Source organism: Aythya ferina (genome assembly GCF_964211825.1).
Source record: "Aythya ferina genome assembly, chromosome: Z".
Taxonomy (NCBI): Eukaryota; Metazoa; Chordata; class Aves; order Anseriformes; family Anatidae; genus Aythya; species Aythya ferina.
Genome location: NC_140299.1, coordinates 52045200 through 52068267, shown reverse-complemented (window position 1 = coordinate 52068267; position 23068 = coordinate 52045200). Strand labels below are relative to the sequence as shown.

The window sequence follows — 23068 nt, the reverse complement described above, 5'->3', positions numbered from 1 at the left end:
CTCTGGCATTTGCTACTCTTTGAGGTGTTTGCTTGGGACATTTTGGCAGCGTTGCAGTATATCTAAGTTTGTCAGCTTTGAATATCCTCCAAAGAGGAGAGCAACTGTGTTAGATGAATCACAGCTCGCGTTAACTGCGTGCTTCCGGAGTTACCTGGAAACTGTGTGTAAGCCTTTAACAGCTGTTAACTATTCCCTGCTGCTATTTTATCCTTGAGCAGTGAATTTGAGGTGCATCTGAGGGCACCTGGGGGCTGACCAAGGTCAATCCACCCCACTTGCTGTCGTGGTTTAACCCGGCCGGCAGCTAAACACCATGCAGCCGTTCACTCACCCTCACCCTCCCTCTCTGGGACGGGGGAGAGAAATGGAAAGTGAAGCCCGTGAGTTGAGATAAAGACAGTTTAATAAGACAGGAAAATAATAATAACAATAATAATCATACAATGATGATAATAGTACTACTACTAATAATGTGTACAAACAAGTGATGCACAATGCAATTGCTCACCACCCGCTGACCGATGCCCAGCCTAACCCCGAGCAGTCCGGCCTCCTCCCCCGGCTAGCCACCCCTATATATTGCTCAGCATGACCCCATACGGTATGGAATACCCCTTTGGCTAGTTTGGGTCGCCTGTCCTGGGTCTGTCCCCTCCCAGCTCTTACTGCACCCCCAGCCTGCCCGTTGGCAGGACAGAGCAAGAAGCTGAAATGTCCTTGGCTTGGTGTAAGCACTGCTCTGCAACAATTAAAGCATCGGGGTGTTATCAGCACTCTTCTCATCCTAAGCCAAAACACAGCATTCCACCAGCTACTAGGAAGAAAATCAACTCTGTTCTAACTGAAACCAGGACACTTGCCAAGACTAGTTACATTTGTGAAGTGCCTGAGAGACCTGTCTGTTCTCAAAGTTGGTGCGACTTCTAGTTGCTTTTGAGCCAGTGACTACTTTGGAGTCTTGTTTAGTCCTTTCCCAGGTGTTTTAGAGAAAATTAGTTACTTGATGATTTGTTCTGAGATACTAAAGGATATAAATATCACGTGGGTTGAAACGCATCTTGAACAGCTATACAAAAGCTGCTGGCAGGTTTAAAATACGCATCTTGTTTGACCTTTTTTGTATGTTCAGAATCCTGTGGAATATTCAAAATTATTCTGTTTAGGGGTTATATGCATAGTTTGTAATATCAGAAGTTCAGTGTGGACTACTTTATTTACTGTAAATAGTTTATTAGCAATAGTGTTTTAGTTAACCCTGAAAGGAGTTTCTCTTACTCCCTTCTTTCTCTATTCCCATTCCCTTATCCCCATACATTATACTGTAGCGTTCTTTTTTAGGATTATCTTATGCCAGTTTGGAAGCTTGCAGGAGAGAAACTATCCTTCCTTTTTTCAACATTATTTCTACATTAGGCAGTATCAATTCATTGGTGAAGAAAACTTCTTTAAGTAGAAAGAGAGGTATACATGGATGTAGGCATTTCATTGCTTATGATATCCTAATTTTGGGAGAAACAGGCCTTAAAAATCAAGTCTGTCATTTAAGTTAGGCTTCTGCATGCACCACCTGCTAAGCTGTTTCCCTTTTGGTTTTATAGGACATGCCATGAAACACCATGCACTTGTCAAGCACAGTTCTTGCTAACACTGTGTATGTCAGTTGTAATAGCCTCGACTAGCTAAGGTAACTTCTAAGTTGTCAGGAAGTCATAGCAAAGTTGTGTAGCTCTAGTACTGGTAGCTTGCAAATCACTTTTTTAATGTGAATACATCAAATTACTTTGACTTTCTTATTTTGCTTCAGAATCAGCTTGGCCAGTGTAGCAGTGCACTCGAGAGTTCTGAAGAGCTGCTGGAATGTGCAACAACGATACTGAATGTTAAGAACCCCATGGAATTCTCAAAGGTAAAGAACATTAAATGGATATGCATTAAGCCGGTGTTGGTATTTGGCTCAATTTGCAACAGCCCTTGCGTTACGGAACTGGACCCTGCAAACTTAACAGGAATACTGGTTCTAAGGTTTACAAGGCATATAAAAACCACAGTTAATGCTCTGTAGAGGAGTTAAGTCAGTAGTCTTAAGTTTTAATTTTCTTTTGTCAACCTATTCTATGAAGGTCTGGAATTCAAAGAAGTTTAATTTGTGGCCAGGGTCAAATATGATTGAGAGAATTCACAGAACTGCATGAACAAGCTGAAGTTTTTTATGTGTTCTAGTTCACTTAGTATTAGGGTCTTGCACCATAGCTGTACAACTCTGGGCAATTCCTTGCAGCCTTAGTAACTCAATCAGAAGTATAGGGTTAACTTGAACATCTGTATCAGGCTGTTTTCAGCATTGGCCATTGTGGACCCAACTGAGACATCTGGTGCTGTGTTCCAGATGTGTAGGGTCTGTGGCTGGGAAGAAAAAAAAAAAAGCAGAGCCTACGCTGAGGCCCTGTATAAATACACAACCACATTAACCTGTTTCAGCCTTCTTTCAATTCTAGTATCAATATTACTTAATGATGCTAAACTGTATGTGTAGAAATGTTTGAGACCTTACATGCTCAGCTGTGGGGCTGGTATTCATTTGTCCATCATGGTAGCTAATATATACAATATCTAACAAAATCGATATTTTCTTATGTAGAGTGTGGGGAGAGGGAAAGAAATTCCTTCTTCCAGATAACAGTCAGTGTTTACCAAATCTGTATTGATGCTAGGTAAGTCAACCCAGAAAGTGAAGGTGAAGTAAATCTCTGTAAAATTCAACTTGGTGTGAGTGATGGCCACATCTCAAAGCCATGGCAAGTGTCCTGTCACTTGCCCTTTGTTACGTGACACTTGAAAAAACATCTGTGTTCTAACTGCAGCTGTTCTTAGATGACAAGATGTGTTTCTGTTTTGCAGAACTTAATGCAAGCTGTGGATCTTTAATTTGCAACCCTGAACTCTTTAGCTGATCTGAAAGATTTTATGAAACTTAATTCAGGGCAGCTCTTCCTGTACTCCTCCATACCTTCTAATGTATTTGTAAACACCGAAGGCAGGAGCTGGATTTGGGCCACACATCGAGGTTCTAATACAAATAACGCATACATTGTTACAGCCTATTTCTAAATTAGAGGCGATGTGTCTAACTGGAAGAAGAATATACTTACAAACTAATAAAATATTTCTAGATATACACTGACTAGGTACAGCAGTCTCTGTGTAATGTACTTTGCTGAAATAATCCTCACGCTAGTTGCAGGCAGGGTCAGTCACACCAAATCCAAGAACCAATTACTTTTGCCTTTCTGCATTTTAATTGGAGGAACAAAGACACAAATTACTCCACTGTCTTACACTGCCAGTTGTACCTTTTGGCAACATGTTTGTGTGGAAGTTGCTTTCTGAGTGTCAGCTTTGATTCATTTGCCTTGAGGAGCGACAATTCTTAAACTGAATGTTTTTCTTTGCACTTTCTGACTTCCCACAGTGATGTGTAAAGAAGTGTTACCTCTTGAGAGCTATGTAGAATGTGGCTTTGGATTAATTTTAAGTTGTTTTACAAATCATCTCTAATGCTTTTTTCAACTGACCATGCAAAGTTATTTGAATGTTTGCTGGAAGAAAATTTCTTTAAATTTAAAAATTTAAATCTGAGGCTTAAGATACCAAAGTCCATTTCACTGAACTCCTGGTATCTAGGATTTTAAACTTTAATTACACCTAGATTGAACTTGTAAATATGTCTCAGGTATATCATGCATAGTAATACTGCCTTAGCTAGTAGCTCGTTAAAGCTTCTGGACTACTAATAGGAATGCCAAATGTAGCTGAAAGGGCAGCTCCAGCCCTGACTCCCTTTTATTGGCATACATTTTCTCTGGATCCTGCAGTAAGTTCAAGAGAAACTAGCGTAAGAGTAAACTATTTTTTTTTTCTGGTGTAGATTTTTGATGGCTGTGTCCGCTGAATTAGTTTACCTGGTCAAAAGAGCATGAATGCCAAACAGCACATGGGAGTGCAGTGGCTAGGTAGGATGTGATTTGACACTGCTGTGCTGCCAACCTGAGGTTGGCTGATAAGCCTTCTTTGTCAGTGGCCTGGAAACAAACTAAATTTGAAGGAGCTAGTCAGGGACTGTCTTGCAGAGAATTTCTCATTGAATTCTGAATATCACACATTCTACAAGATGTAGAGGTTACAAAGAAGGCTTTGTAAGTAACAGTCATGTCTACAGCTGTCATGTAGGAAAATACGTAGTAGTTCCTATGATAATTTTTTGTTTTACATGAAACAAAGCTACCTCTAAAGCTAAATTCTTTATAAACATTTGTTCTTTCTATTTCCCACTTTGGAAATATAAAATTGATTTTATAGCAGGGAAATCTGTATTTTTTTTTTTTTTTAACCCCCCTCACAGAGTGTGTTTTTTTATTTAATGGAAACATTTGGAAGTCGTTCACTTTTGTTTGACTTACAGGTTTAGTGATGTCGTGTTTTTGGAAGGGAAAGTAGGTAAGATGAACTCTGTCTTAGTAGCAGTGTTAACTGTACAGACTCAACACACCTAGCTAAGCCATCACAACTTGTACAATAACATTCTGGTTTAGGTTTGCAAATCCTCCTGGTGAGGGACTGGGATTTTGTAATTTCCAAATATCAGTTAAGGTTTATCTTTAAGATACGCCATTATTGTTTTTGCATTTGCTTCAGTAGTATCATTTATATGCCGTGCAATACTGTATTTTGTGTTTTGGAGTAATGGCATATAGAGAGAACCTTTTAGGAGGCACAGTCAGAGTAGTACAGTAACTTTCAGAAGGAATGTATTGATCCTATTTTTTTCCTTACTTGTGAATATACATCTGAGATAAATGGGGTATGGCTAAATACCACTAATAAGCATTTTGCGATTTAACTGAAAGTAGCAGTAGTTAAATTTTAACAACTTGTTCATGGAACTCTTTTAAAATGTGATGGGGAGTAATTTAATTGATTCAGAGAAATCTGAAGAGGCAAAGTTACACAGAGGAAGTTTAGTAATTTGGAATTGGTTTGGTGTGGTTCTTGAGATTGATTTTGTTTCCTGGTGATATACATTGTTGCAGTTCTAACCAATACTATTAACATGCTTTTGGGGAATTTTATGCAAATGATAAACTCATCGTGATCTCAAATCTGAACAACAGAACTCTGAGATTGTTCTCGGTCTTCTCGCATGGCATTGCCTTTGAGATTTGCATGGAAATACTAACTATCTTCTCTCTTTTCTCCCTGATGTGCATCAAGGCTGCCAGACGGATCAAAGATAGGTACAGTACAAAGTCTACCCTTTTTTGTCTCTTTGAATTAGTTTTATCCTTGAAAATACATTTATTTTTAATGGAACATAGTCAGCTTAAATGAAATTCATTGTCTCTGCTTTCCTAAGTGTTCCTTTATGATGTCTCAACTTAGGAAATAAAACCAAAACTTTTATTCTTCTCCTTCAGTGTTGTACCTTGCTGGCTATGGATCTTTCATAACTTAATAAAGAGATGTTTTTAATGCAGGGAAACATAGCCCTGCAGCAGCAAAACTTCTGGTTCTTTTATTAAAAGAAATTGAATTATGTTTCAAGCTGACTCTGTCCCTTTATATTGTGATAACTTTTTTTGCACTTAGACTTTTGCTAGCTAATTTTGTTTTTGAATGTAGCTGTTAAAATACCTATGTTGACATCACTAGACTGATGTCAATGAATTCACAGTTTCTACTGGGTTTTCTTTGAACTATGTCTTCAAACTACTGTTTTGAAAACAACCTCACTGTTTCAAAATAAATGTGAAGGCCATTTTCTGTCACGTAAGTCAATTATGCTGTATGAATCTGGTTCAGAAAGTTTGCTGTGCTGTGCATGACATTTTGAAAGACAGCTCACAGGGTGCTACCAGCATGTGCTATTCTTATTGACCAATTCAATTGAGAAAATTGGTTTGCTTTCAGTTTACAGACTTTCAAGGAAGAGTCTGTTTGTGTAAATTCCCTGAAGTTTTATGAAAAATTAGTAATTGCTAGAGGAATTAATCTTCACATTTCCGAGAGTAAAGAACTGGAGTCATTAACGAATCAGATGGATAGTGGCAGTGATAGGATTCTTAATACTTTTTATATGTAGAAAGTGCCCTTTTATTCCTTCTGGTTTCTTGAAATGCTGCGTAATCTATTGCTTTTGAACCATCTGTGTCTGGTTGTATAAGATTGGTGCCGAAACAGAAGTTAAAAATCTGTCTGAGGCTTACTACTTAGTGTTCTGTTACTGCTGATCAGCATTTTTCTTCCTTAAGGAGAAATCTACTCTAACAGTCTGACTAAGCAGTGGCATCTGTCTGCTACTAGCCCATACTGAATTTCAAAAGGTCAACTCTGTCTTATCAGCTGACTTGTCTGTTTTACTATGTTTGTTTCAGTGTCATAATTGGCTCATGGTTCCCAATACTATAATTCTTTTCATGCTTATCTTTAATACACAGCTTCATATTTCCTTCTCTTTCTTCACTGCCTTAAACATTTTTCATCCTTTAATACAACTGTAGTTAGCACACCATCTCTATTAGCTACTAGTGAAGTACTTAGTAGCTCACAGAAAGTCGTATGCATTAAGTATTCTAAAGATGTAACAGATCTGTGAGTGTAAATTGGATATAAATTCTTGTAGTTAACTTTCTATTGTGACGAGTATACTACTTTCTAGTTAAGAGTCTTTAAAACAGAAGACAGACCCGTATGCTGTCTCAAATCAGTCAGTTATTCAAATTCTGCTGCATGGCCTGATGACTTCATTGTTAAAGAACCAGAAAAGAGACTGGCTATCCTTTTGTTGAGGTCCAGTCCAAGTAGTACAGGAGTGTCCAAAGAGTATCTGGAGTAAGGACTGAGTTAAGAAATGGAGATGGGAGCAGTGCTTCAGTGTCTCTTGTAAGGCTGATGAAATTCCTGCATGCTCTGAAGTTTTGGGTGTCTGCAACCTAAACATTTCTTCATCCTCAGTTATGAAATATAGTGTGAAATCAGAATATCCAGGTTGTTCACTGATATTTGTAAATGCCTTCAGAGCAACACTTAACAGTAGAAAATGCATTCCACTTTGGAGGTAGTAAGTGATCTGAGTTCTTAATTTCAACTCAGGTTCTGGCACATTAAAACAGATGATTAGCTTTTCTCAAGTCACTTTTAATATGTCTTTGCCTAGTAATGCAATCATTGGGAGATCACACCATATTGTCTTTGAGACAAAACATCAGCAAAAGTGTTTTGGAATCTGTGCTAAGCATTGAGCAGTTATGAAAGACCAGGATATTTTGTAATAATTCAGAGAACAGTATTTTGACTAACAGTTTGAAATTAAAAATACAGATTACCTGATCCTTGTTTTTGAAAGTAACTACAGGTCTTAATGCAAAATACATCTTGCTAATTCTGCTTTCTTGACTTTAGAATCACAGCGTGTCCAGCATTTCGCATCTGTCTGAAACCAACCATCAGTGATAATATGAGCCATTTGATGGTGGACTTCACACTGGAACGGCATGTACTCCAGGCTCTAAAGTTTTTGCCAGGTAAAACAGTGTGCTGTGACTTTAATTTGTTACTACTTCAACAAATAACTACATTTAAAAAAATAATAATACCCTTGTGCACCCTGATAGACAAATATTTTACTGGATGTTAAGCTGAATATCTTGGGGGTAAAAGAGTTTTCTATTTTTATTGTGTTGATTTCTACATAATGCAGCATTTCAGAAAATCAGTCTCAGAGGTGAGAATGAATATTCCAGGCATTGTTTGTTTTTTTTTTTTTTTTTCTCGAGTTGTTAGTTCCCCTGTACTTCCTGAAACTTCCTGAAGTTTCTGAAGACTGTACCTGGTAGCTTGATGCTTAGTGACACACTAAAGTCCTAGTAATATGCAATAGATTGTGTGTGGAACTGTAAGCTAATACATCACTTGATGTGAATGGTGATACAGACCAAAATATGGGATAGTGTTCATCTTACTGGAGCAATGAAACTTTGGGTGTTTTCTGTTGTGGTTTAATCCAGCAAGTAGCTCAGCACCACACAGCTGTTTGCTTACTTCCCCACAGTGGGAAGGTGGAGAGACTCAAAAAAAAAAAAAAAAAAAAAAAAAAAGGTAAAAAGTGCAGTAGCTTGTGGGTTGAGAAAAGGAATGGGGACAAAACAACCCCCTCCCCTTCTACCTCTCTGCATATAAAAACCAACACAAGTGATGCTGTGGTGGTTTTACTGTGCTAGACAGCTGAACTCCAGCACAACCACTCTCACTCTTCCCCAGAAGGGGAGGGGAGGGAGTAAAGGAAAGCACAACTCACGGGTTGAGATAGGGATAATTTAATTAAAGGGAAAAATAATTATCAAGGGAAGATTATTATTAATTGAACAATTTAACTAAAGGGAAAAAAGGGAACAGGAAAAAAAGAGAAAAACAAAACAAGTAAAGGCTGTGTAGAAGTGCAGAGGAAAGAAATTACTCTCTACCACCCACAAATGAGCGATGCTTGATGACGTCCTTGAAGCAGGGCCTCAGTGCATGGAGCCAGTGTTCAGGGGATGACCGACGTTTTCACCACGAGAGCCCACCCCTCCCCTCTTCCTGTTTCCACCTTTTATTGCTGAGTGTGACACCACATGGTATGGAATATCCCTTTAGTTGGTTTAGGTCAGCTGCCCTGGTGATGTTTCTCTTCTCACTTTTTGCCCACCCCCTAGGAGGGTGAGAGAGAGGCCCGATGCTGTGCCAGCACTGCTCAGCAGTAGACACAACACTGGTGTGATAACACTGCTGTTCCAGCTACAAGTGCAGAGCACAGCACTGTATGGGCTGCTGCCGGGAAAGTTAACATCCCAGCCAGACCCAGTACAGATGCACAAAGCAACTGCTCACCACAGCAACGGATGTGTGCGCAACCAGTCCCTGAGCAGCTGCCAACACAACCCATCCCCCTGGCCAACTCTGCTTTTTTTTTTTTGTTTTTTGTTTAGCATGGTGCCACATGGCACAGAATGTTCCTCTGGTCACAGTTTGGGTTGGCTGTCCTGGTTGTGTCCCCTCCTAGCTCTCTGTGCACCCCCAGCTTATGCACAGGCAGGGCAGCATGAGAAGCCAGACGTCCTTGGTTCTGTGTAAGCACTACTCAGTAACAACCAAAACATCGGTGTGTTATCAACATTTTTCTCATCTTCAAAACACAGAACCATACCAGCTAACATGAAGAAAATTAAACTCTATCCCAGCTAAAACCAGGACATTATCACAATTGATGCATCTTCGTTACTGTTTGATACAAGTGAACTTAGATGCTGTACTCAGTATATGTTTCATGTATGTTACTCATTTTTCTTTCCTATTTAAACCACTTTGCCCTTGACTGATACCAAGAATATGTTGAAAAGAATACTACTGGCAGGGACGTAAATTCCTTCATCTGTAAATCCAAATCTAAATCCTAATCCAAATCTTTTAAGGATTAAGCAGCATCAATTTTCATTTTGCCCATTTTTCTTGTAGATACACTATATACAGCCTAATAAATTACCAGTCATATTTCTAGTTAGCTAGCAGTGTCTAGGCACAAATTGCCATTGCATTTTTAGTTTCCAGATGTCAGTCATTGCTTCGTATTTGATAGATAAGGGAACAAGCTAGGTCAGCTGATCACAGCATGTCTTTTTGACAGGATAGGAGCATTAAGATCTGACACCAATCACGAACAAAGTATTGTATCTGGATGAAGAACTTATTTAGTATGAACCTTCTTATGTATGTGTTTTCCTTATCAAATTTTCAAATTTAAATTGTTTGGGCCTTTCATCTGCAAACTGAAAATTCTAACTGTCTGGATATCGATCTTGCTTTCTTCTATTGTAGTGCCAAACTATCCAATTGCTCTGACACTGAATCATTTTTCCAAAAACTGCAAACAAGAAAATATCTTGTTTCCATGTCCTCCAGCAAAGATGTTCCTTGGACTTGGACACCAGGGATTTTGTAAATACCTTCTTCTGAAAAACATACTCCAGTGACTGAAGTGCTCTTTGATTTAATGAAAATTAAATTTCTGTTGTTTATAAACAGAACTACAGTATTTTCTTTAGTGAATCATTGGAATTCTCTCCCCTTCTTTCAAGACAAAGGTTGAAGAGGAAAAAAAGCTTGCTGACTGGCTAGTGGAAACTATTATCCTGTTAATTGTCTGTGGTGGTGGAAGCAAACCAAGAGATACTGTTGCAGGAATGCAGCTGTTCTTGCCTTTGAAAGACTCTAGAGAAACAAAGTTTTGTAGCGTTAATTTAAATGTACATTCATAATTGCAGGCTCATGATTCCTTGTTGCTCTAGCATGTACTTGTTACCGCTTCCAGGAGAGAATCAGCCCAACTTACTAACAAAACATAAATGTGGGAATTAAGATGCAAATATTAACTGTAGAGTTGGTAATGTTTTTCTTCTTTTGTAAGATGCATATTGAGTAAAAATGATATGCCTAGACTTTTATTGTGCTTTGATAATGGAATCCATTCACTAAAAAGAATGAGTGTTGGTGGGCTAAGGACAGTTTCTGAACTCTTTATAAATACAAGGAGACCACAGTATATTAAGTCTGTTCTCTTCTGAGTTGTTTTGTATACTTGTCTTTCTGCAGTCCCTAAAGTTCCAGAGATAAATATAGCAGCATGTCTGGTTGCTGATAACTGCGTAACAGTAGCATGGAAAATGCCTGAAGAAGACAGCAGAGTTGATCACTTTGTTCTAGAGTATAAGAAAACTGACTATGATGGGCTCGCTCGAGTTAAGGATGAACAGCCTTGGGAAGTGATAGACTATGTTAAGGATTATGTATATACATTATCAGGTAAAGGTTGTTTATATACTTGAAAAAATATTTCAAAAAAGAATCACAAGATATTGATAAAACTTACTATGCTTGGAAGTTTTGCAGAATACCCATTTTTCTGTAACCAATGAAGCTTTGTTCCATACTGGTCTTGGGTGTTTTGTACAATAACTTCTCTGCCTCATATACGGAGTTGGATGTTTTGTAAAAATGCACACATTAACTGAAGTTCATGGTGATACGTTTAAGCTTGCTTTTTTGCAAATTGAAATAAGTGGAAGGCAGCTATATGGAATGTCCTAGTCTGGTAAAGTTGTCAGTACTAATTCAATTTTCTCAACACCCACTTTTTTAGGTCTGAAATTTGATAAAAAATACGTGACGGTTAGAGTACAAGCTTGCAACAAAGCTCTGGCTGGGGACTACTCAGATCCTGTGACTTTGGAAACCAAAGGTAAAATCTGAAAGACTTTTAACCGCGAATGTAGCAAAAACCTCGCACGTACTGTCCTGCTGTCATATAAGAACTTGTAATTTAAGTCACTTCTCAGCAATGCTTGTATAGAAGCAGCATCCTAAGCAAAAAGGAAAACAATACCTATAAAAGATCAAAAAGCATATTGCCAGAAAGCAGGTCTTTGAGCATTCAGATACTAAAAATATGTTAGCTTTCTAATGGAGCTTAACGTTAATTGCTTTGAACTGTGGATTGACACTATTACGTGCCACTACATCATGCCAATATGTTAATGAGAGAGGAAGAACATTGTGGCTGAGCATCAGTAGGACTCTTAGGGCATCTGTGCAGTTCATGTAGTTTTCTGTTGGTAAGTAGCATCTGACAGGTAACACATTTCTGTAAACGGAAGGTACTAAAAAGCAGATTTTGACTTGGTAGCTGTAGATTCTAATTATGGTCAATGTTCAAAAAACAAACAGCTCCAAATTGCTAAAGTTACATCACTGTATAAGAAATCAGTTGATCTGAGGCTGGGGGCATCCTGGCGTTGTTTTGAAAATAAATTAGATTAATTTCTTCAAAGTGATGCTTTGTAATAGAACACAAGTCTTAACTGTTACGCTGGAAATAATTATCTTGATGCTTCAACTATACTAAAGTCTGCAGAGTAAAGGGCAAAATGGCTGATACAAACAACCGTGGCATGTGTGCTTTACTCTGGCACTTGACATAAGTGTTGCTTATGCTTCGCAAGGCTTGAAACTTTCCTAAAGTACAGCCAGTGTATGGTGCTCATATGTATAGAATCTGATATATTTACTAGCTACTTCAATTCTTGATTCCAACACGAGAAAGGTAATTCTGATTTTGATTTTTTTGGGTAGATATTAAGCTGCCAATGTAATTTTTAGTGCGTCTGTCCACCTTAACGGTGCATCTAGTTCTCTTTCTTTTACTAATCAGTCCACAGAAACTCAGAATCCTCATCAATGTGCTTACCTCTTTTTTTTTTTAAAAAAAAACAAGCAAACTTGTGTTTAGCTCCAAACTCATAAAATTTTGAGTATGCTTTCTTCCAGCATTAGACTATAATATCTGATGCTACTAGGACACTTACAAAATAGTCTATAAATATGCATCTTTCAGGGACTTAGCACATTGTATTAATTTTGCTTTCTTGGATGGAGAATTTGGCTGTAGCAAATACCAGGTCACTTCTAGTTTCATGCATCTAATAGTGTTTTGATATCTGCAGTGAACTTCACAGTTCAACTCTGCTTATGTTTTACCCTGTCAGTTTATTATTCTGCAAGTTTGCAGTCCTCATAAATGTATTGTTGGAGAATCAGTGCTGTACAGTGTAGAAAATGTGTGGCTTTTTAAATCATTCATGATTATGAGAACCAAGGAAGTAGGCTGTAACTAGAGAAAACAATTACTAACAAGGTGATGTTTAAGTCAAATGCTACTCTGCTATAATTTTACTACTACTTTCATTATGTTCTTTGAATAGCCACCATTGGCAGAGAACATTGTACTACTTCACCATTTCACATTTTGTCTTAACTAGCATTTGTGTTTTGTTTGGACGATACTTCATCTCATCTGAACTTGAAAGTTGAAGAAAACTATGTTGAATGGGATCCTACTGGAGGAAGAGGTCAAGAAAAAGCAAAAGGGAAAGAAAACAAAGGCAGGTAAGAACTCTGGTTTGTAAAAGTTTACACTGTCTGGGATGCCTCATGTGGCAATTAATGGGTGAGGACAGGGAGAAATTAAAGCATTTGATCGTAGGACTGTGGAACACCAAATTTTACTCAGAAGTCTTTGGAAGGAATATTTTTTTCCCTGCCCTTGTAACAGACATAGAGGCTATTTATGGAATCAGTTATAAAAGTGTCTTAAACATTAAGTTGGATTTAAGTCTTTATACCTTAGCAAATGAGTTTTATCAGTCAAGGTACTAAAATACCTTGTAGATACGGTAATTGTCAGGACGTAACTGATATTCAGCTGTGAAAGACTGCGTTCAGTAGTTTTGCAGGTCAGTAATGGTGCATGGACAGAATTTTTACCATGAAAAATAAGGAGAGAACTGGCTGTTATGTCCTTTTGCAAAAGCTCAAGTTAAGAATAAAATTGGTACTACAGGTGGTTGTTTAATTTATCTCATAACCTTCACTGGTGAGGAAAAGATACCACTAAAGCCAGGTAGTAAAAGATAATAATAATAGAACTTAGCTCTTGTAAAAGTGGTGGTATTAAAGATATCTACCAACTATTTTCATCTAGGAAAAATACGTAAGTAACTTCAGCAGAATTCTTGGTAGATTATTTGTTGAGCTTTATACACTGAAACGTGTTTACTGCTTAGAAGCTGTTGATAACAGTGGTTGGAAGGACCTCACTAGCTTGATTTGCTGTGGCTATTATCCAGCTAAGATCTGAATATCTCCAAGGATGAAGAATGGTACTTCCCAGGGCCCCTATTCCAGACCACCTTAATGGGAAGGCAGGAATACCATGATATCTGACTGTAAATTCCTGTGTTTCAACTAGTACCAGATGCCTCTCAACCTGTCAGAGTGCACCTCTGAGAAGAGCCCGGCTTGGTCATCTTTGTAGCTTCATGTTATGATGCTAAAGACCACACCAGATTTCGTGATCTTCTTGTCTTAATGCTGAGCAAACCCAGCTGTCTTTGGGTCTTCCTCTGGTCCAGTCCTATAATTGTTTTGTTTAGTTTTGTTTTTATTTTTGGCTCACCACTGTACTTTTGCCAGTATGTCAGTGTCTGTACAGTCCCAAGCAGCCCAGAACTGGACTCAAGACCCCAAACAGCCTGACAGCTGCCGTATCAAGAGGAACGATCTCTTGCCGTGGCCTCCTGGTTGTTATGCTGATACAGCCCAGGATGTGGTTAGCCACACGTGCCACAAGGGCACACTGAAGACTGCTGTTGTTCTCCACCAAGACTTCCACTTGCTTTTCTGCAGATTTGTTCTTTCCTCAGCCGTCCCACAGCCTGTCCTATTGTGTGTGGCTCTTCCATCTGGAGAACCCCATCCACATCTGTGAGCCTCGTGGTCAGCTGGTTATCTCCACAGTTTTTGGCTCGCTTACCGGTCCGTGTCTCACCACGACAGATGTGGAGAGCGTGTGAGAATGTCCAAGGTGTGAACAGTGTCCACTGCTCCTCTCGTGTCCACAGAGCTGGTTACTTCTTCCTCAAAGACAGTTGATTTTCAGCGGGCATTTCTTAAGTATAAGGAGCACTGCTTGAGAATAATATATGAACAAATACCTTCCCTACAGACATATACTGCCAGAAGCATGGTAGAGTGCCTTTTAGTGCTGTCTTAAAAATGGGGATAATTTACTGTAATAATACACAGTTGTTTAATGACTACTTATTTCTGTCTGACAGTGGCCAGTATCCTGTCCTGAAGAGCAAAAAAAGGTGATAATATACCTCTTAGGATCTGTTACCTTGTTTTGCTGGAAATCTTTGCTAAATCCCTTTGCTTGATGTAGTGAGAGAAATAAATCTAACAGCCTTTACCAGTAACAGTACACACATGCTTTTTTAAATTCTTTAGAATTTTAATGTGGATTCCTGAAGATTATGTATGGATTTTTCCAGTGACTGAAAAAAAAAAAAAAAAGTCTTATTGATAGGATGCATCCTGGTGTGCAGGAAGCCAGATGTTCAGTGGAAGAGCATTCTGCATTCTAGAGTTGGCACAGAGATTCCTGTTATTGATGTTTAACCTTTGGGCACATGATGGCGTACTAGATTTTTTTAAAATGCGATTAATTTTTCCTTGTGTAGAAATTAAAAAAAAAAAAAAGTTATTTTAGTTCTTATTTTTGAATCCAACTACCTGTTGCCTCTGAACTTGTGGGATAGCTGATATTAGTCATCAAAGGAAGAGATGTGTTTTTATACTTCCCAAGAGGATGGAGCTTAGCCTGATGGCGTGTATAAAAAGCTTCATGGCAAGTCAAACCTTTGGAAGAAGTCAAACCTTGTGTGGAAGAAATGCATCAGTTATTTCACTAGCTAAGAAAACTGTAGGGAGTTAGAAACTGGGCATCAAACTGACTTAGTGCTTAAAAAAAAAAAAAAAAAAAACACATTCCTGCCTTCCCATTTTGGAATGGAGAGTTAAGAACTTAAAATTAAGGGGGAAAAACAAACAAACTTTTTTTTGTCTTTCATGCCAAATACTAATGGTCATTGTCTGAACTGGTAAAGGCTGTGAGATTTCAGTTGAGAAAGCTTGTGTAGTGGCTGCTTAAAGAAGATTTGAATTAAATTATACTGAAGACCTTTTAATGTCTTCCTAACTTTGACAAAATTTTAACAGAGCAGCTGCTTTTTTCCTTTTCTCTAAGTGGCCAGATTTGCTTTCTGCGTAACTCAGGTATACCCAACCTAATAGAAGAATTTCAGCAACTTTTTTTGGAAGTTTGCTGGAAGTGTGAATAGTCTCTATTGTACTTAAAGCAGGATGGAATCTGCAGTGAGTGATGGTTCCTCCTGAAATTATGCTTTAATTCTTGGCTTTGCTGTGTTTTTGTTTTGTTTTCATGCTACTGCTCATTTCTCTTTCCTTTGGTAAGTAATCTACAGCTTCTTCTATGTTAACAAAACTGAAAAGCATTTGATGTAGTCTGCGCTGTTGCATGATATACACTCACCCTATTCACATGCTTCTTGCAAGCGGTTTAGAAGATTAGTTGGCTTCTGATCAGTACTGGCTAATTTGCATGCTGAATTGTGATGCCAATGTAAACAATCTTTTTTCATCACTTTGAGAGCAGTGACTTTTTGAAAGTTTCTGTAACTGGATTAGAACAAAGTTAGTCATGAAGATGATCAAGACATTTTAGCACACTCATAAATAACACTTTAATAACTCTCAGCTTTTGATTGTCCCATGACTTTATTTTAATGATGGTATTAAGCAAAATGGGCATTTTCTGACCCTTTATGAAACGATATTGGAGAACAATTCCAGAAAGTGTAAAGTCAGTGTTGAATGAATCAGAATGGCAGCAAGCAAAATTTCACTATGCTAGTTCTCAATACTTAAGTATAATTAGCTGTGCAAAATTGTAACTGAGGTGAAGGTTGGAAGGAAAACATCCTTTTTTGTATGTAGGGTAACCTGTGCTAGACTCTGGGGATTGAAGATTTCAAAATTACTTCTGACATGTATTTCAGAGTGATACTCGCCTTTCATACTGTTTAAATTTTGTTAATAAAATTAAACTGTAAACTACATAGCTGTTTCCAGGAAGCTAAAATTTTTTGCTACTAATCGCCTTTAAAATAATAACCAGACATGATTCCCTGGCTACCAAGGTTTAATATCCACTGTAATTTGCAAATAGCCTTAATTTTATTTAACGATTATATTGCTAGAATTATTTTTGAGGGCATAACTAAGGTAAAATAAAATGTTTGAAAACCTCATTAGGAAACCTCATTAGGTTAAAATTATTCTTTTATGCAACTGATTGCTCATTAGCATATTCTCCAGAGTGAAGTGTTTCTTCATTTATTTTGCTATTGCTTCCTGAGAATGGTGTAGAGAAGTATGATTAGAAAATCTAAGCCTTTCTTGATTAGGATTAGTAATGACTCTTGTGGAGTTGTTGCTGTGTGCTCCTCAGCACAATGTGCTGTGACAATTTTATTTTCTGTATTCTTTGACTTCCTGTAACCAGGTAAAGCCCCCAACCTTCAATGTACTTTTTTTTTTTTTTTTTTTTTTTGAGAAGAGTTGTGGGGCATTAAACTCTGGAAGTTTCATCTCATCTCTTTTTAATAAATTGTTTAGATTTGACACTCCTGGCTTTTGTATCTACTTTAGTGTACATTTTTAAATAACAATCATCATTTTATTCCTTTTGTAGCTCTTCACATGGTTGCACTTTCCTGTGATTTCTTTAGTAGTTTATACAAGCTATGCATGTACTGAAAAATCTGCTTAACATAAAACTGATGATGTTATTTTCTCCATTCATTGATATTTAAAGTCCAGTGGAAATTAGGCATATTTGCATTAAGTATCAGTGTATTCTTATCTGTTGTAGCTGATTTACAAGGTTTATTAGAAATATTCTGCAGGAAAACAGAAAACTGAACTAAGGTTCTGCGTGTTACAGGCATAATACTTCTATGTAGAAGGTCATTTAAACGTGGGCCAAACATCTGCTTTTTTCTCCCATTTCCTTTCTGAGCTGCCTCTGAACTGATGTCTTGCACTTTTTTCTGCCCATCATCTCTTCCGTCTCAATTCTTATGCATGCATACTAACTCAATGTTAGAGGTTGTAAGCGTTGCTAGTGGCTGAACCATTTGTGCCATTTCAATAGCTTGTGCATGTTTATTGCAACCTTTTGCTTGGAAAACTTGTTTTAGTGTGCATTTCTGTAGTAGTGTGCAAATCTTCAATGGTTCTTTTCTTCTTAGAAGTGGTGCATCTCCTAAGAGGACTTCTAGCACAAGGTCCGCAGTGAAGGGCTGCAGAGATCGTTTTTCTGGTGAATCATACACAGTGTTAGGTAAGGTGAACTTTTCACTTCTGTGAGAAGGTCAGATTATGAAAGAATCAGAGGAAAAAAAAGAGTACTTCCCAGGCTGTGTACTTGATGCTGTCCCCCACGGAGATAACCTTGACTATTTAACACCAAAATTTTGTGCTACAGCTAGTGAGTTCAACTCTTTTGAAGTTCTCTATTACAAAGTTCAATAGTGACTGACACAGGTATTAAATGTGAATTGATCCTAAATGCATTTTGTCTCACTGGATGTAAGTAAAAGCTATTTTCTTGTTCTACTTTATAATTGTATTCTATCCACTTGTACATTCATATTTTTTCCTTGTAGTTAAGATTTTTCTTTTTATAGTCTTCGCTCTAAACTAAAATGGAGCAGATCCCACTGATGCCTGTAAGGAAGCATACATTGTAACGTACACTTAATTATAGCGACTAAATACACTTTTTTGGTAGGAGACACTGCTATTGAAAGTGGAGAACATTACTGGGAGGCGACAGCACAGAAGGACTGCAAAAGCTACAGTGTGGGAGTGACATACAGAAACCTGGGGAAATTTGATCAACTGGGAAAGACTAACTCAAGCTGGTGTATCCACATCAACAACTGGCTGCAAAGCACCCTTTCCGCAAAACATAATAACAAAAGCAAGACCCTAGACTTACCTATTACAGACAGAATAGGAGTATACTGCAACTTTGATGGAGGTAAGTTACAATTTTAAGGAACTGAGATAAAACTTACTTGACTATTGTGTCAAGTTGAAGCAGTATAAAGCTAAAAGTACATTAGAGTTACTTCCAGACTGGTACAGTTTCTTATGACAATAAGGGACCGGGTTGTTCATGCAATATTGCTCATAATATCAAATGACCGCAGTTCATCTCTGTGACAGAGCAGCTGAGAATTTTCGTAGTCATGTGGAATGGATTTAATGTGTTCCAGGGACCTTTCCCTGGAAAAGTATGAATTTTACAAAAAGTTAGGTAGCAACAGAATGTAAACATGTATTTTAACTTGCTTTCTGCCTCTTTCAGGTCAGCTCATGTTTTATAATGCAAACTCAATGGAACTCCTGTATGCCTTCAAAACAAAGTTCACTCAACCATTATTACCAGGTTTTATGGTCAGTATCAAAAAAAAAAATCTATTTCTAGCACTGAATTCACTTTGTTGAAGACTAATCATTGTGGTTTACATGTCCCTTGCAACTGTGGCCCTGAAGCTTCTCAAACTTTTATTTTTGTACTGTGTTTACACTGATGTCATTCTGTCATATCATACTGAAACAAAACACTGCTTTCAAACACTGGAGAACAGAGTTTTGCTTTTAATTGTCATTTTAAGTACTTGTTGTTACTATATATATTAGTCTTTTAAGAAGTTTTCCTATTAGAAACAAGTCTTGCACTACTGCACTTTAAATTTCATTGTAGACTTAGTCTGAAAGCACAGTATGTGTATATAGCACTTCGTGGTCTTATTCAAAATTGGCTTCTACATGATTGGAATGTTTGAGTGCTGTGACTAGGGGGAAGACATCCAGCTGTGGGATAAGTTTCCTGACAGCTCTATTGTAGGAGGGGAAAAGGGGAATGTTGTAGATGCTTCATCATGTTTGCATTATTGATTTTTTTTTTTTTTTAATCTTTTTCTTCCTTCCCTTAGGTTTGGTGCGGTGGGCTTTCCGTGTCTACCTGTTTGCAGGTGCCAAGTGTAGTGAAAGCATTCCAGAAAAGTGTAAATGGATTGAATTCTTCAACTTGCAGTCTATACAGTGTGCCAGTAATGCCTATTGAACGTTCCCATTGCTGAATATTCTGTGCAGCTGCTATGCACAGAAGCTTGGGAGCGTTGTACTAACATGGGCTTGTTACCAACTGTTGTTTTAAGGCCTGGTAGTGCAAAGGTTTGTGAATCCATACAGCCAGACAGAAAACTAAGCTATTTATTTGAAAAATAAGTCGGGAAACTTTTCTAATACTGTATGTAAGCATTTTGTTATGGACCTGAATATTAATTTTTATTATGAATATTATTTTTCTATGAAGAATGTAACAAATACTATTTTCTTAGCTCTCCTAGCAAGAATTATTTGGCTATAGATTGTATTACTACTTGGCTTCCCATTCAAACATGAGATAAACATGTATTTCAAAAGAATATCAATTCATGTAGACTAGCTATGAAGGAGCACTGAGACCAATCTGTGCTTCTTTCTGATTTGATCCTACTATTTCCTGTGAGTAATGAATTCAAATATCTATTTAGAGTTTTAGTTCAGCTCCTGTTTATCACAAATTACAGAAAATGTAGAAATGCAGAGACACAAGCACTTGTCTGGCCACCATGAAGACTCAGTATGGGTAGTCAGCCATTGTACTAGGCATGCTCTCAGGTAAGAGGTTGAGAACCAAAAATCCAGACTTTTTAAAATGCACAGCATGTTACTGCTCTCAGAAGTAGTGTATTTTGGGTCTGCTCTTGGTTTTCCAGTTTTGTGGCTTTATTCTGATTGGATTCTGATAACTGGCAGTTCACATTGATCGAAGTATTCATTGGATACGAATGATGGGTTGAACAGCCAGTTCTTGTCTGCAGGTAGCAAAGGTGCGGTGCAGCCAAGTCTGGGACCAACGGTGTAAAAGCTTCAGATCAAATACAGAGAAGAGAAGGGGGAGCTATTGCCGTAAAGCGTCTTCCAGCTCTTTCTCTGCCCAGATTTGAGGCTTGACTAAGACTTCTGAAACACAGTGTCAGTATTAAAGCTGACCTTGAGCAGAGGCAGCACTGAATTCCTGGTGACAAAGGGGCATGCTTTGAACCCTGGATGCATTTTTGATACCTGTTCTGACTAGTTTACCAGCAATTCCTGAAACTTCCTGGATAACTAGAGAAGACCAAACATTGCATTATTTCTGCACTGAGCAGAAATGTGGCAAATACATTTAGCATCCCACTGTTAATTCCCTAGGTTATACCATGTGTCATTTGTATGTGGGTCTGAGTCTGGCTTTTGGAAGATCATATCCTAAAGAAATTCTGTATTCTAAAGCATCTCTGTAAGGCCTCAAACTTAGCCCTTCCTTCCTTGTTTAAGGGCAAGGGAAAAGTGAGCAAATGCTTTGCAAACTGAGGTTTAATCTGCTTTTGGATCTGTAGTTACATTTGTTCTTCCACAAAACAAGTGAAATGGTGGGCCTACGTATTTTTTTTGTCTCAGCTCTTACTTTGGGATCTTAATAATAATAATAATAATAGTCAAATGATTTATATTAGTGGGAGAGCTAAAAAAAAAAAAAAAAAGCATGTTATATTCTTTGTGGAAAATGTTAGCTTTTAAATGAGAATATTTGTGTATTACTGACTGTTAAAATCTGCTTGCTTCCCTCCGATCAAGTCCAGGAGCCTGTAAGTAATTCTCTGATATATGTGAATCGATTCTTTCCTAACTGGAGATTTTTCTCATAGAAATCATGAAGTTGGCAAGAAATTTGAGCCCTTAATGTTCACTTCGTACCTGAGACTTCTTCACAGTGCAAGTGTTAAGAGATGTTCAGTTAGCTGTAATCTCTCTTGCAGTGGAAAGTGTAAACCAGCTCCCACTTTACCTGTAGACCAGTTGAGTGTTTCAGGTCTTGAAGCATGTGATAATGGAATGTGATATAATCCTAAAATGGACAACATCTGAATCTATCACGTAGTATCCTCAGTTGTTACTGTCCAAATATTTACTATTTCTTCCTCATTCCTTTCTTTTTTACTGCAATAAACACCTGACTAGGGGCTCAACTACAATAAATGCATCATGATGTGACTCGCTCTCCTAGACCCTACTGGTGAGAGAGAGGAGGGTTATGATACATGCTTCTTATTTTGAGACTTGTTCTGTTGAGTGACTTAGGTAAACAGGCATTTAAATAGCCTAGTGCTTGTTCATACCACCTTGGTTTTAGATATCCATCTACAGTTCCTATTTAAATTTCCCTTCAGGAAAGAAACCAAATGTTTATAATGTAGTTAATTCTCATTACACACTTTTCCTTGAGTTAATCTCCAGCGGTATATAAGAGCATTTAAATGAAGAAATTGTTTCAGCAAGATGTACTGAAACCTACAAGGTGAACTTGATTATACACGAAGTGTAAAAATGCATTTTTTTCTTTCATATTTAGTTTGAAGGAATCTTGTACTGTTTCATACTGTGATAGTGACTTGCAAAGTTTCGTTTGTCTGATGTCCTAAAGGAACTTTTTTACCCTAAAAAGCTGAATTTGTTATAAAATAGTTTGCACAGATACCAAATTCTTGCTGCTAACAGGTAGTTCCATTGTTTTCTTAGTAAATGGGGATATAAAGAATTGCCTTAAGCACTTTTAGATTTTTTTTAGACTTCTCTGAGCTGGTGTCTGTCTTGACTGAGTACCAATATATTAGTGATACGGTTGGTGCACTGTTTGTACAAAGCAAATGAGGGGAAAAAAAAAAAAAAAAGTGTTACGAAGTTTCTCTGCAGCTAAAAGGGGTTGCATGCAGCCTGTGAAGTTACTTTTTTTCCAGGAGGCATCTTCAGGGCTTGTTCTTTGGCGATGGATTTGAGCTCCTGAAGGTTTGCAGTTCTGTCTGTGTTGTCTGTCTGAGGGTTACCACTCACCTGCCTGCTGACTTCGATCCTCACCCAGCCTCCCTGCTCTGGAGCTCCAGCCCGTTCCTTCGGCGACACGGACACGTCGGAGCTTTCCGCCAGGTGACCAGCGTCAGATGCTGACACCAGTTGGTCAACCGGTACCTGTAGGGAGCCGAAGGGCTCGCCTTGAGTTCGCGCTGTGGCGAGGCGCGGTGTGTTTCGGTGTGCGGAAAGCTGTGTGCGTGACACAAGTGCTGCTAGCTGCAGAAGGGATGCCTGACAAGCACCCGGTGATGGCTGCTGCTGTGACTACCAAATAAACGAAGCAGAAGCAGACGTCTCCTTCTTATCTTTGCCTCACGCGAGCAAAGCACCTCACACCCCACCCTCCCCTTCCCTCCTGCCGCTCTCCCCTCCCCACAGCGGCACACACCGGCCCTCAGCCCCACGCCCCCCCCACCCTCGGGCACGGCCCGCGGCGGCCATGACAGGGGCGGGCGGCGCCTCGCCTCAGCTCGCCTCAGCCCCGCGCATG

The 23068-nt window shown here is 38.4% G+C and overlaps 1 protein-coding gene across 5 annotated transcripts in view; it reads left to right on the top strand.

Annotated features, from left to right (window-relative positions):
* The window catches only part of FSD1L (fibronectin type III and SPRY domain containing 1 like), a 30570-nt gene extending 7701 nt beyond the window's left edge, over nucleotides 1-22869 (top strand). For 2 of the 5 annotated variants that reach the window (XM_084504942.1, XM_084504946.1), the window contains 11 exons: nucleotides 1808-1909; nucleotides 5272-5294; nucleotides 7459-7580; nucleotides 10684-10893; nucleotides 11231-11329; nucleotides 12906-13032; nucleotides 14763-14795; nucleotides 17820-17911; nucleotides 18362-18613; nucleotides 18944-19032; nucleotides 19575-22869. In XM_084504942.1, the coding sequence (XP_084361068.1) occupies nucleotides 1808-1909; nucleotides 5272-5294; nucleotides 7459-7580; nucleotides 10684-10893; nucleotides 11231-11329; nucleotides 12906-13032; nucleotides 14763-14795; nucleotides 17820-17911; nucleotides 18362-18613; nucleotides 18944-19032; nucleotides 19575-19721 (1296 nt within the window). In that variant the 3' untranslated portion in view covers nucleotides 19722-22869. The remainder of the gene's footprint in view (nucleotides 1-1807; nucleotides 1910-5271; nucleotides 5295-7458; nucleotides 7581-10683; nucleotides 10894-11230; nucleotides 11330-12905; nucleotides 13033-14762; nucleotides 14796-17819; nucleotides 17912-18361; nucleotides 18614-18943; nucleotides 19033-19574) is intronic. The other 3 variants (XM_084504943.1, XM_084504945.1, XM_084504944.1) reach the window with 3 other exon arrangements.
* The last annotated feature ends 199 nt before the right edge of the window (nucleotides 22870-23068 follow it).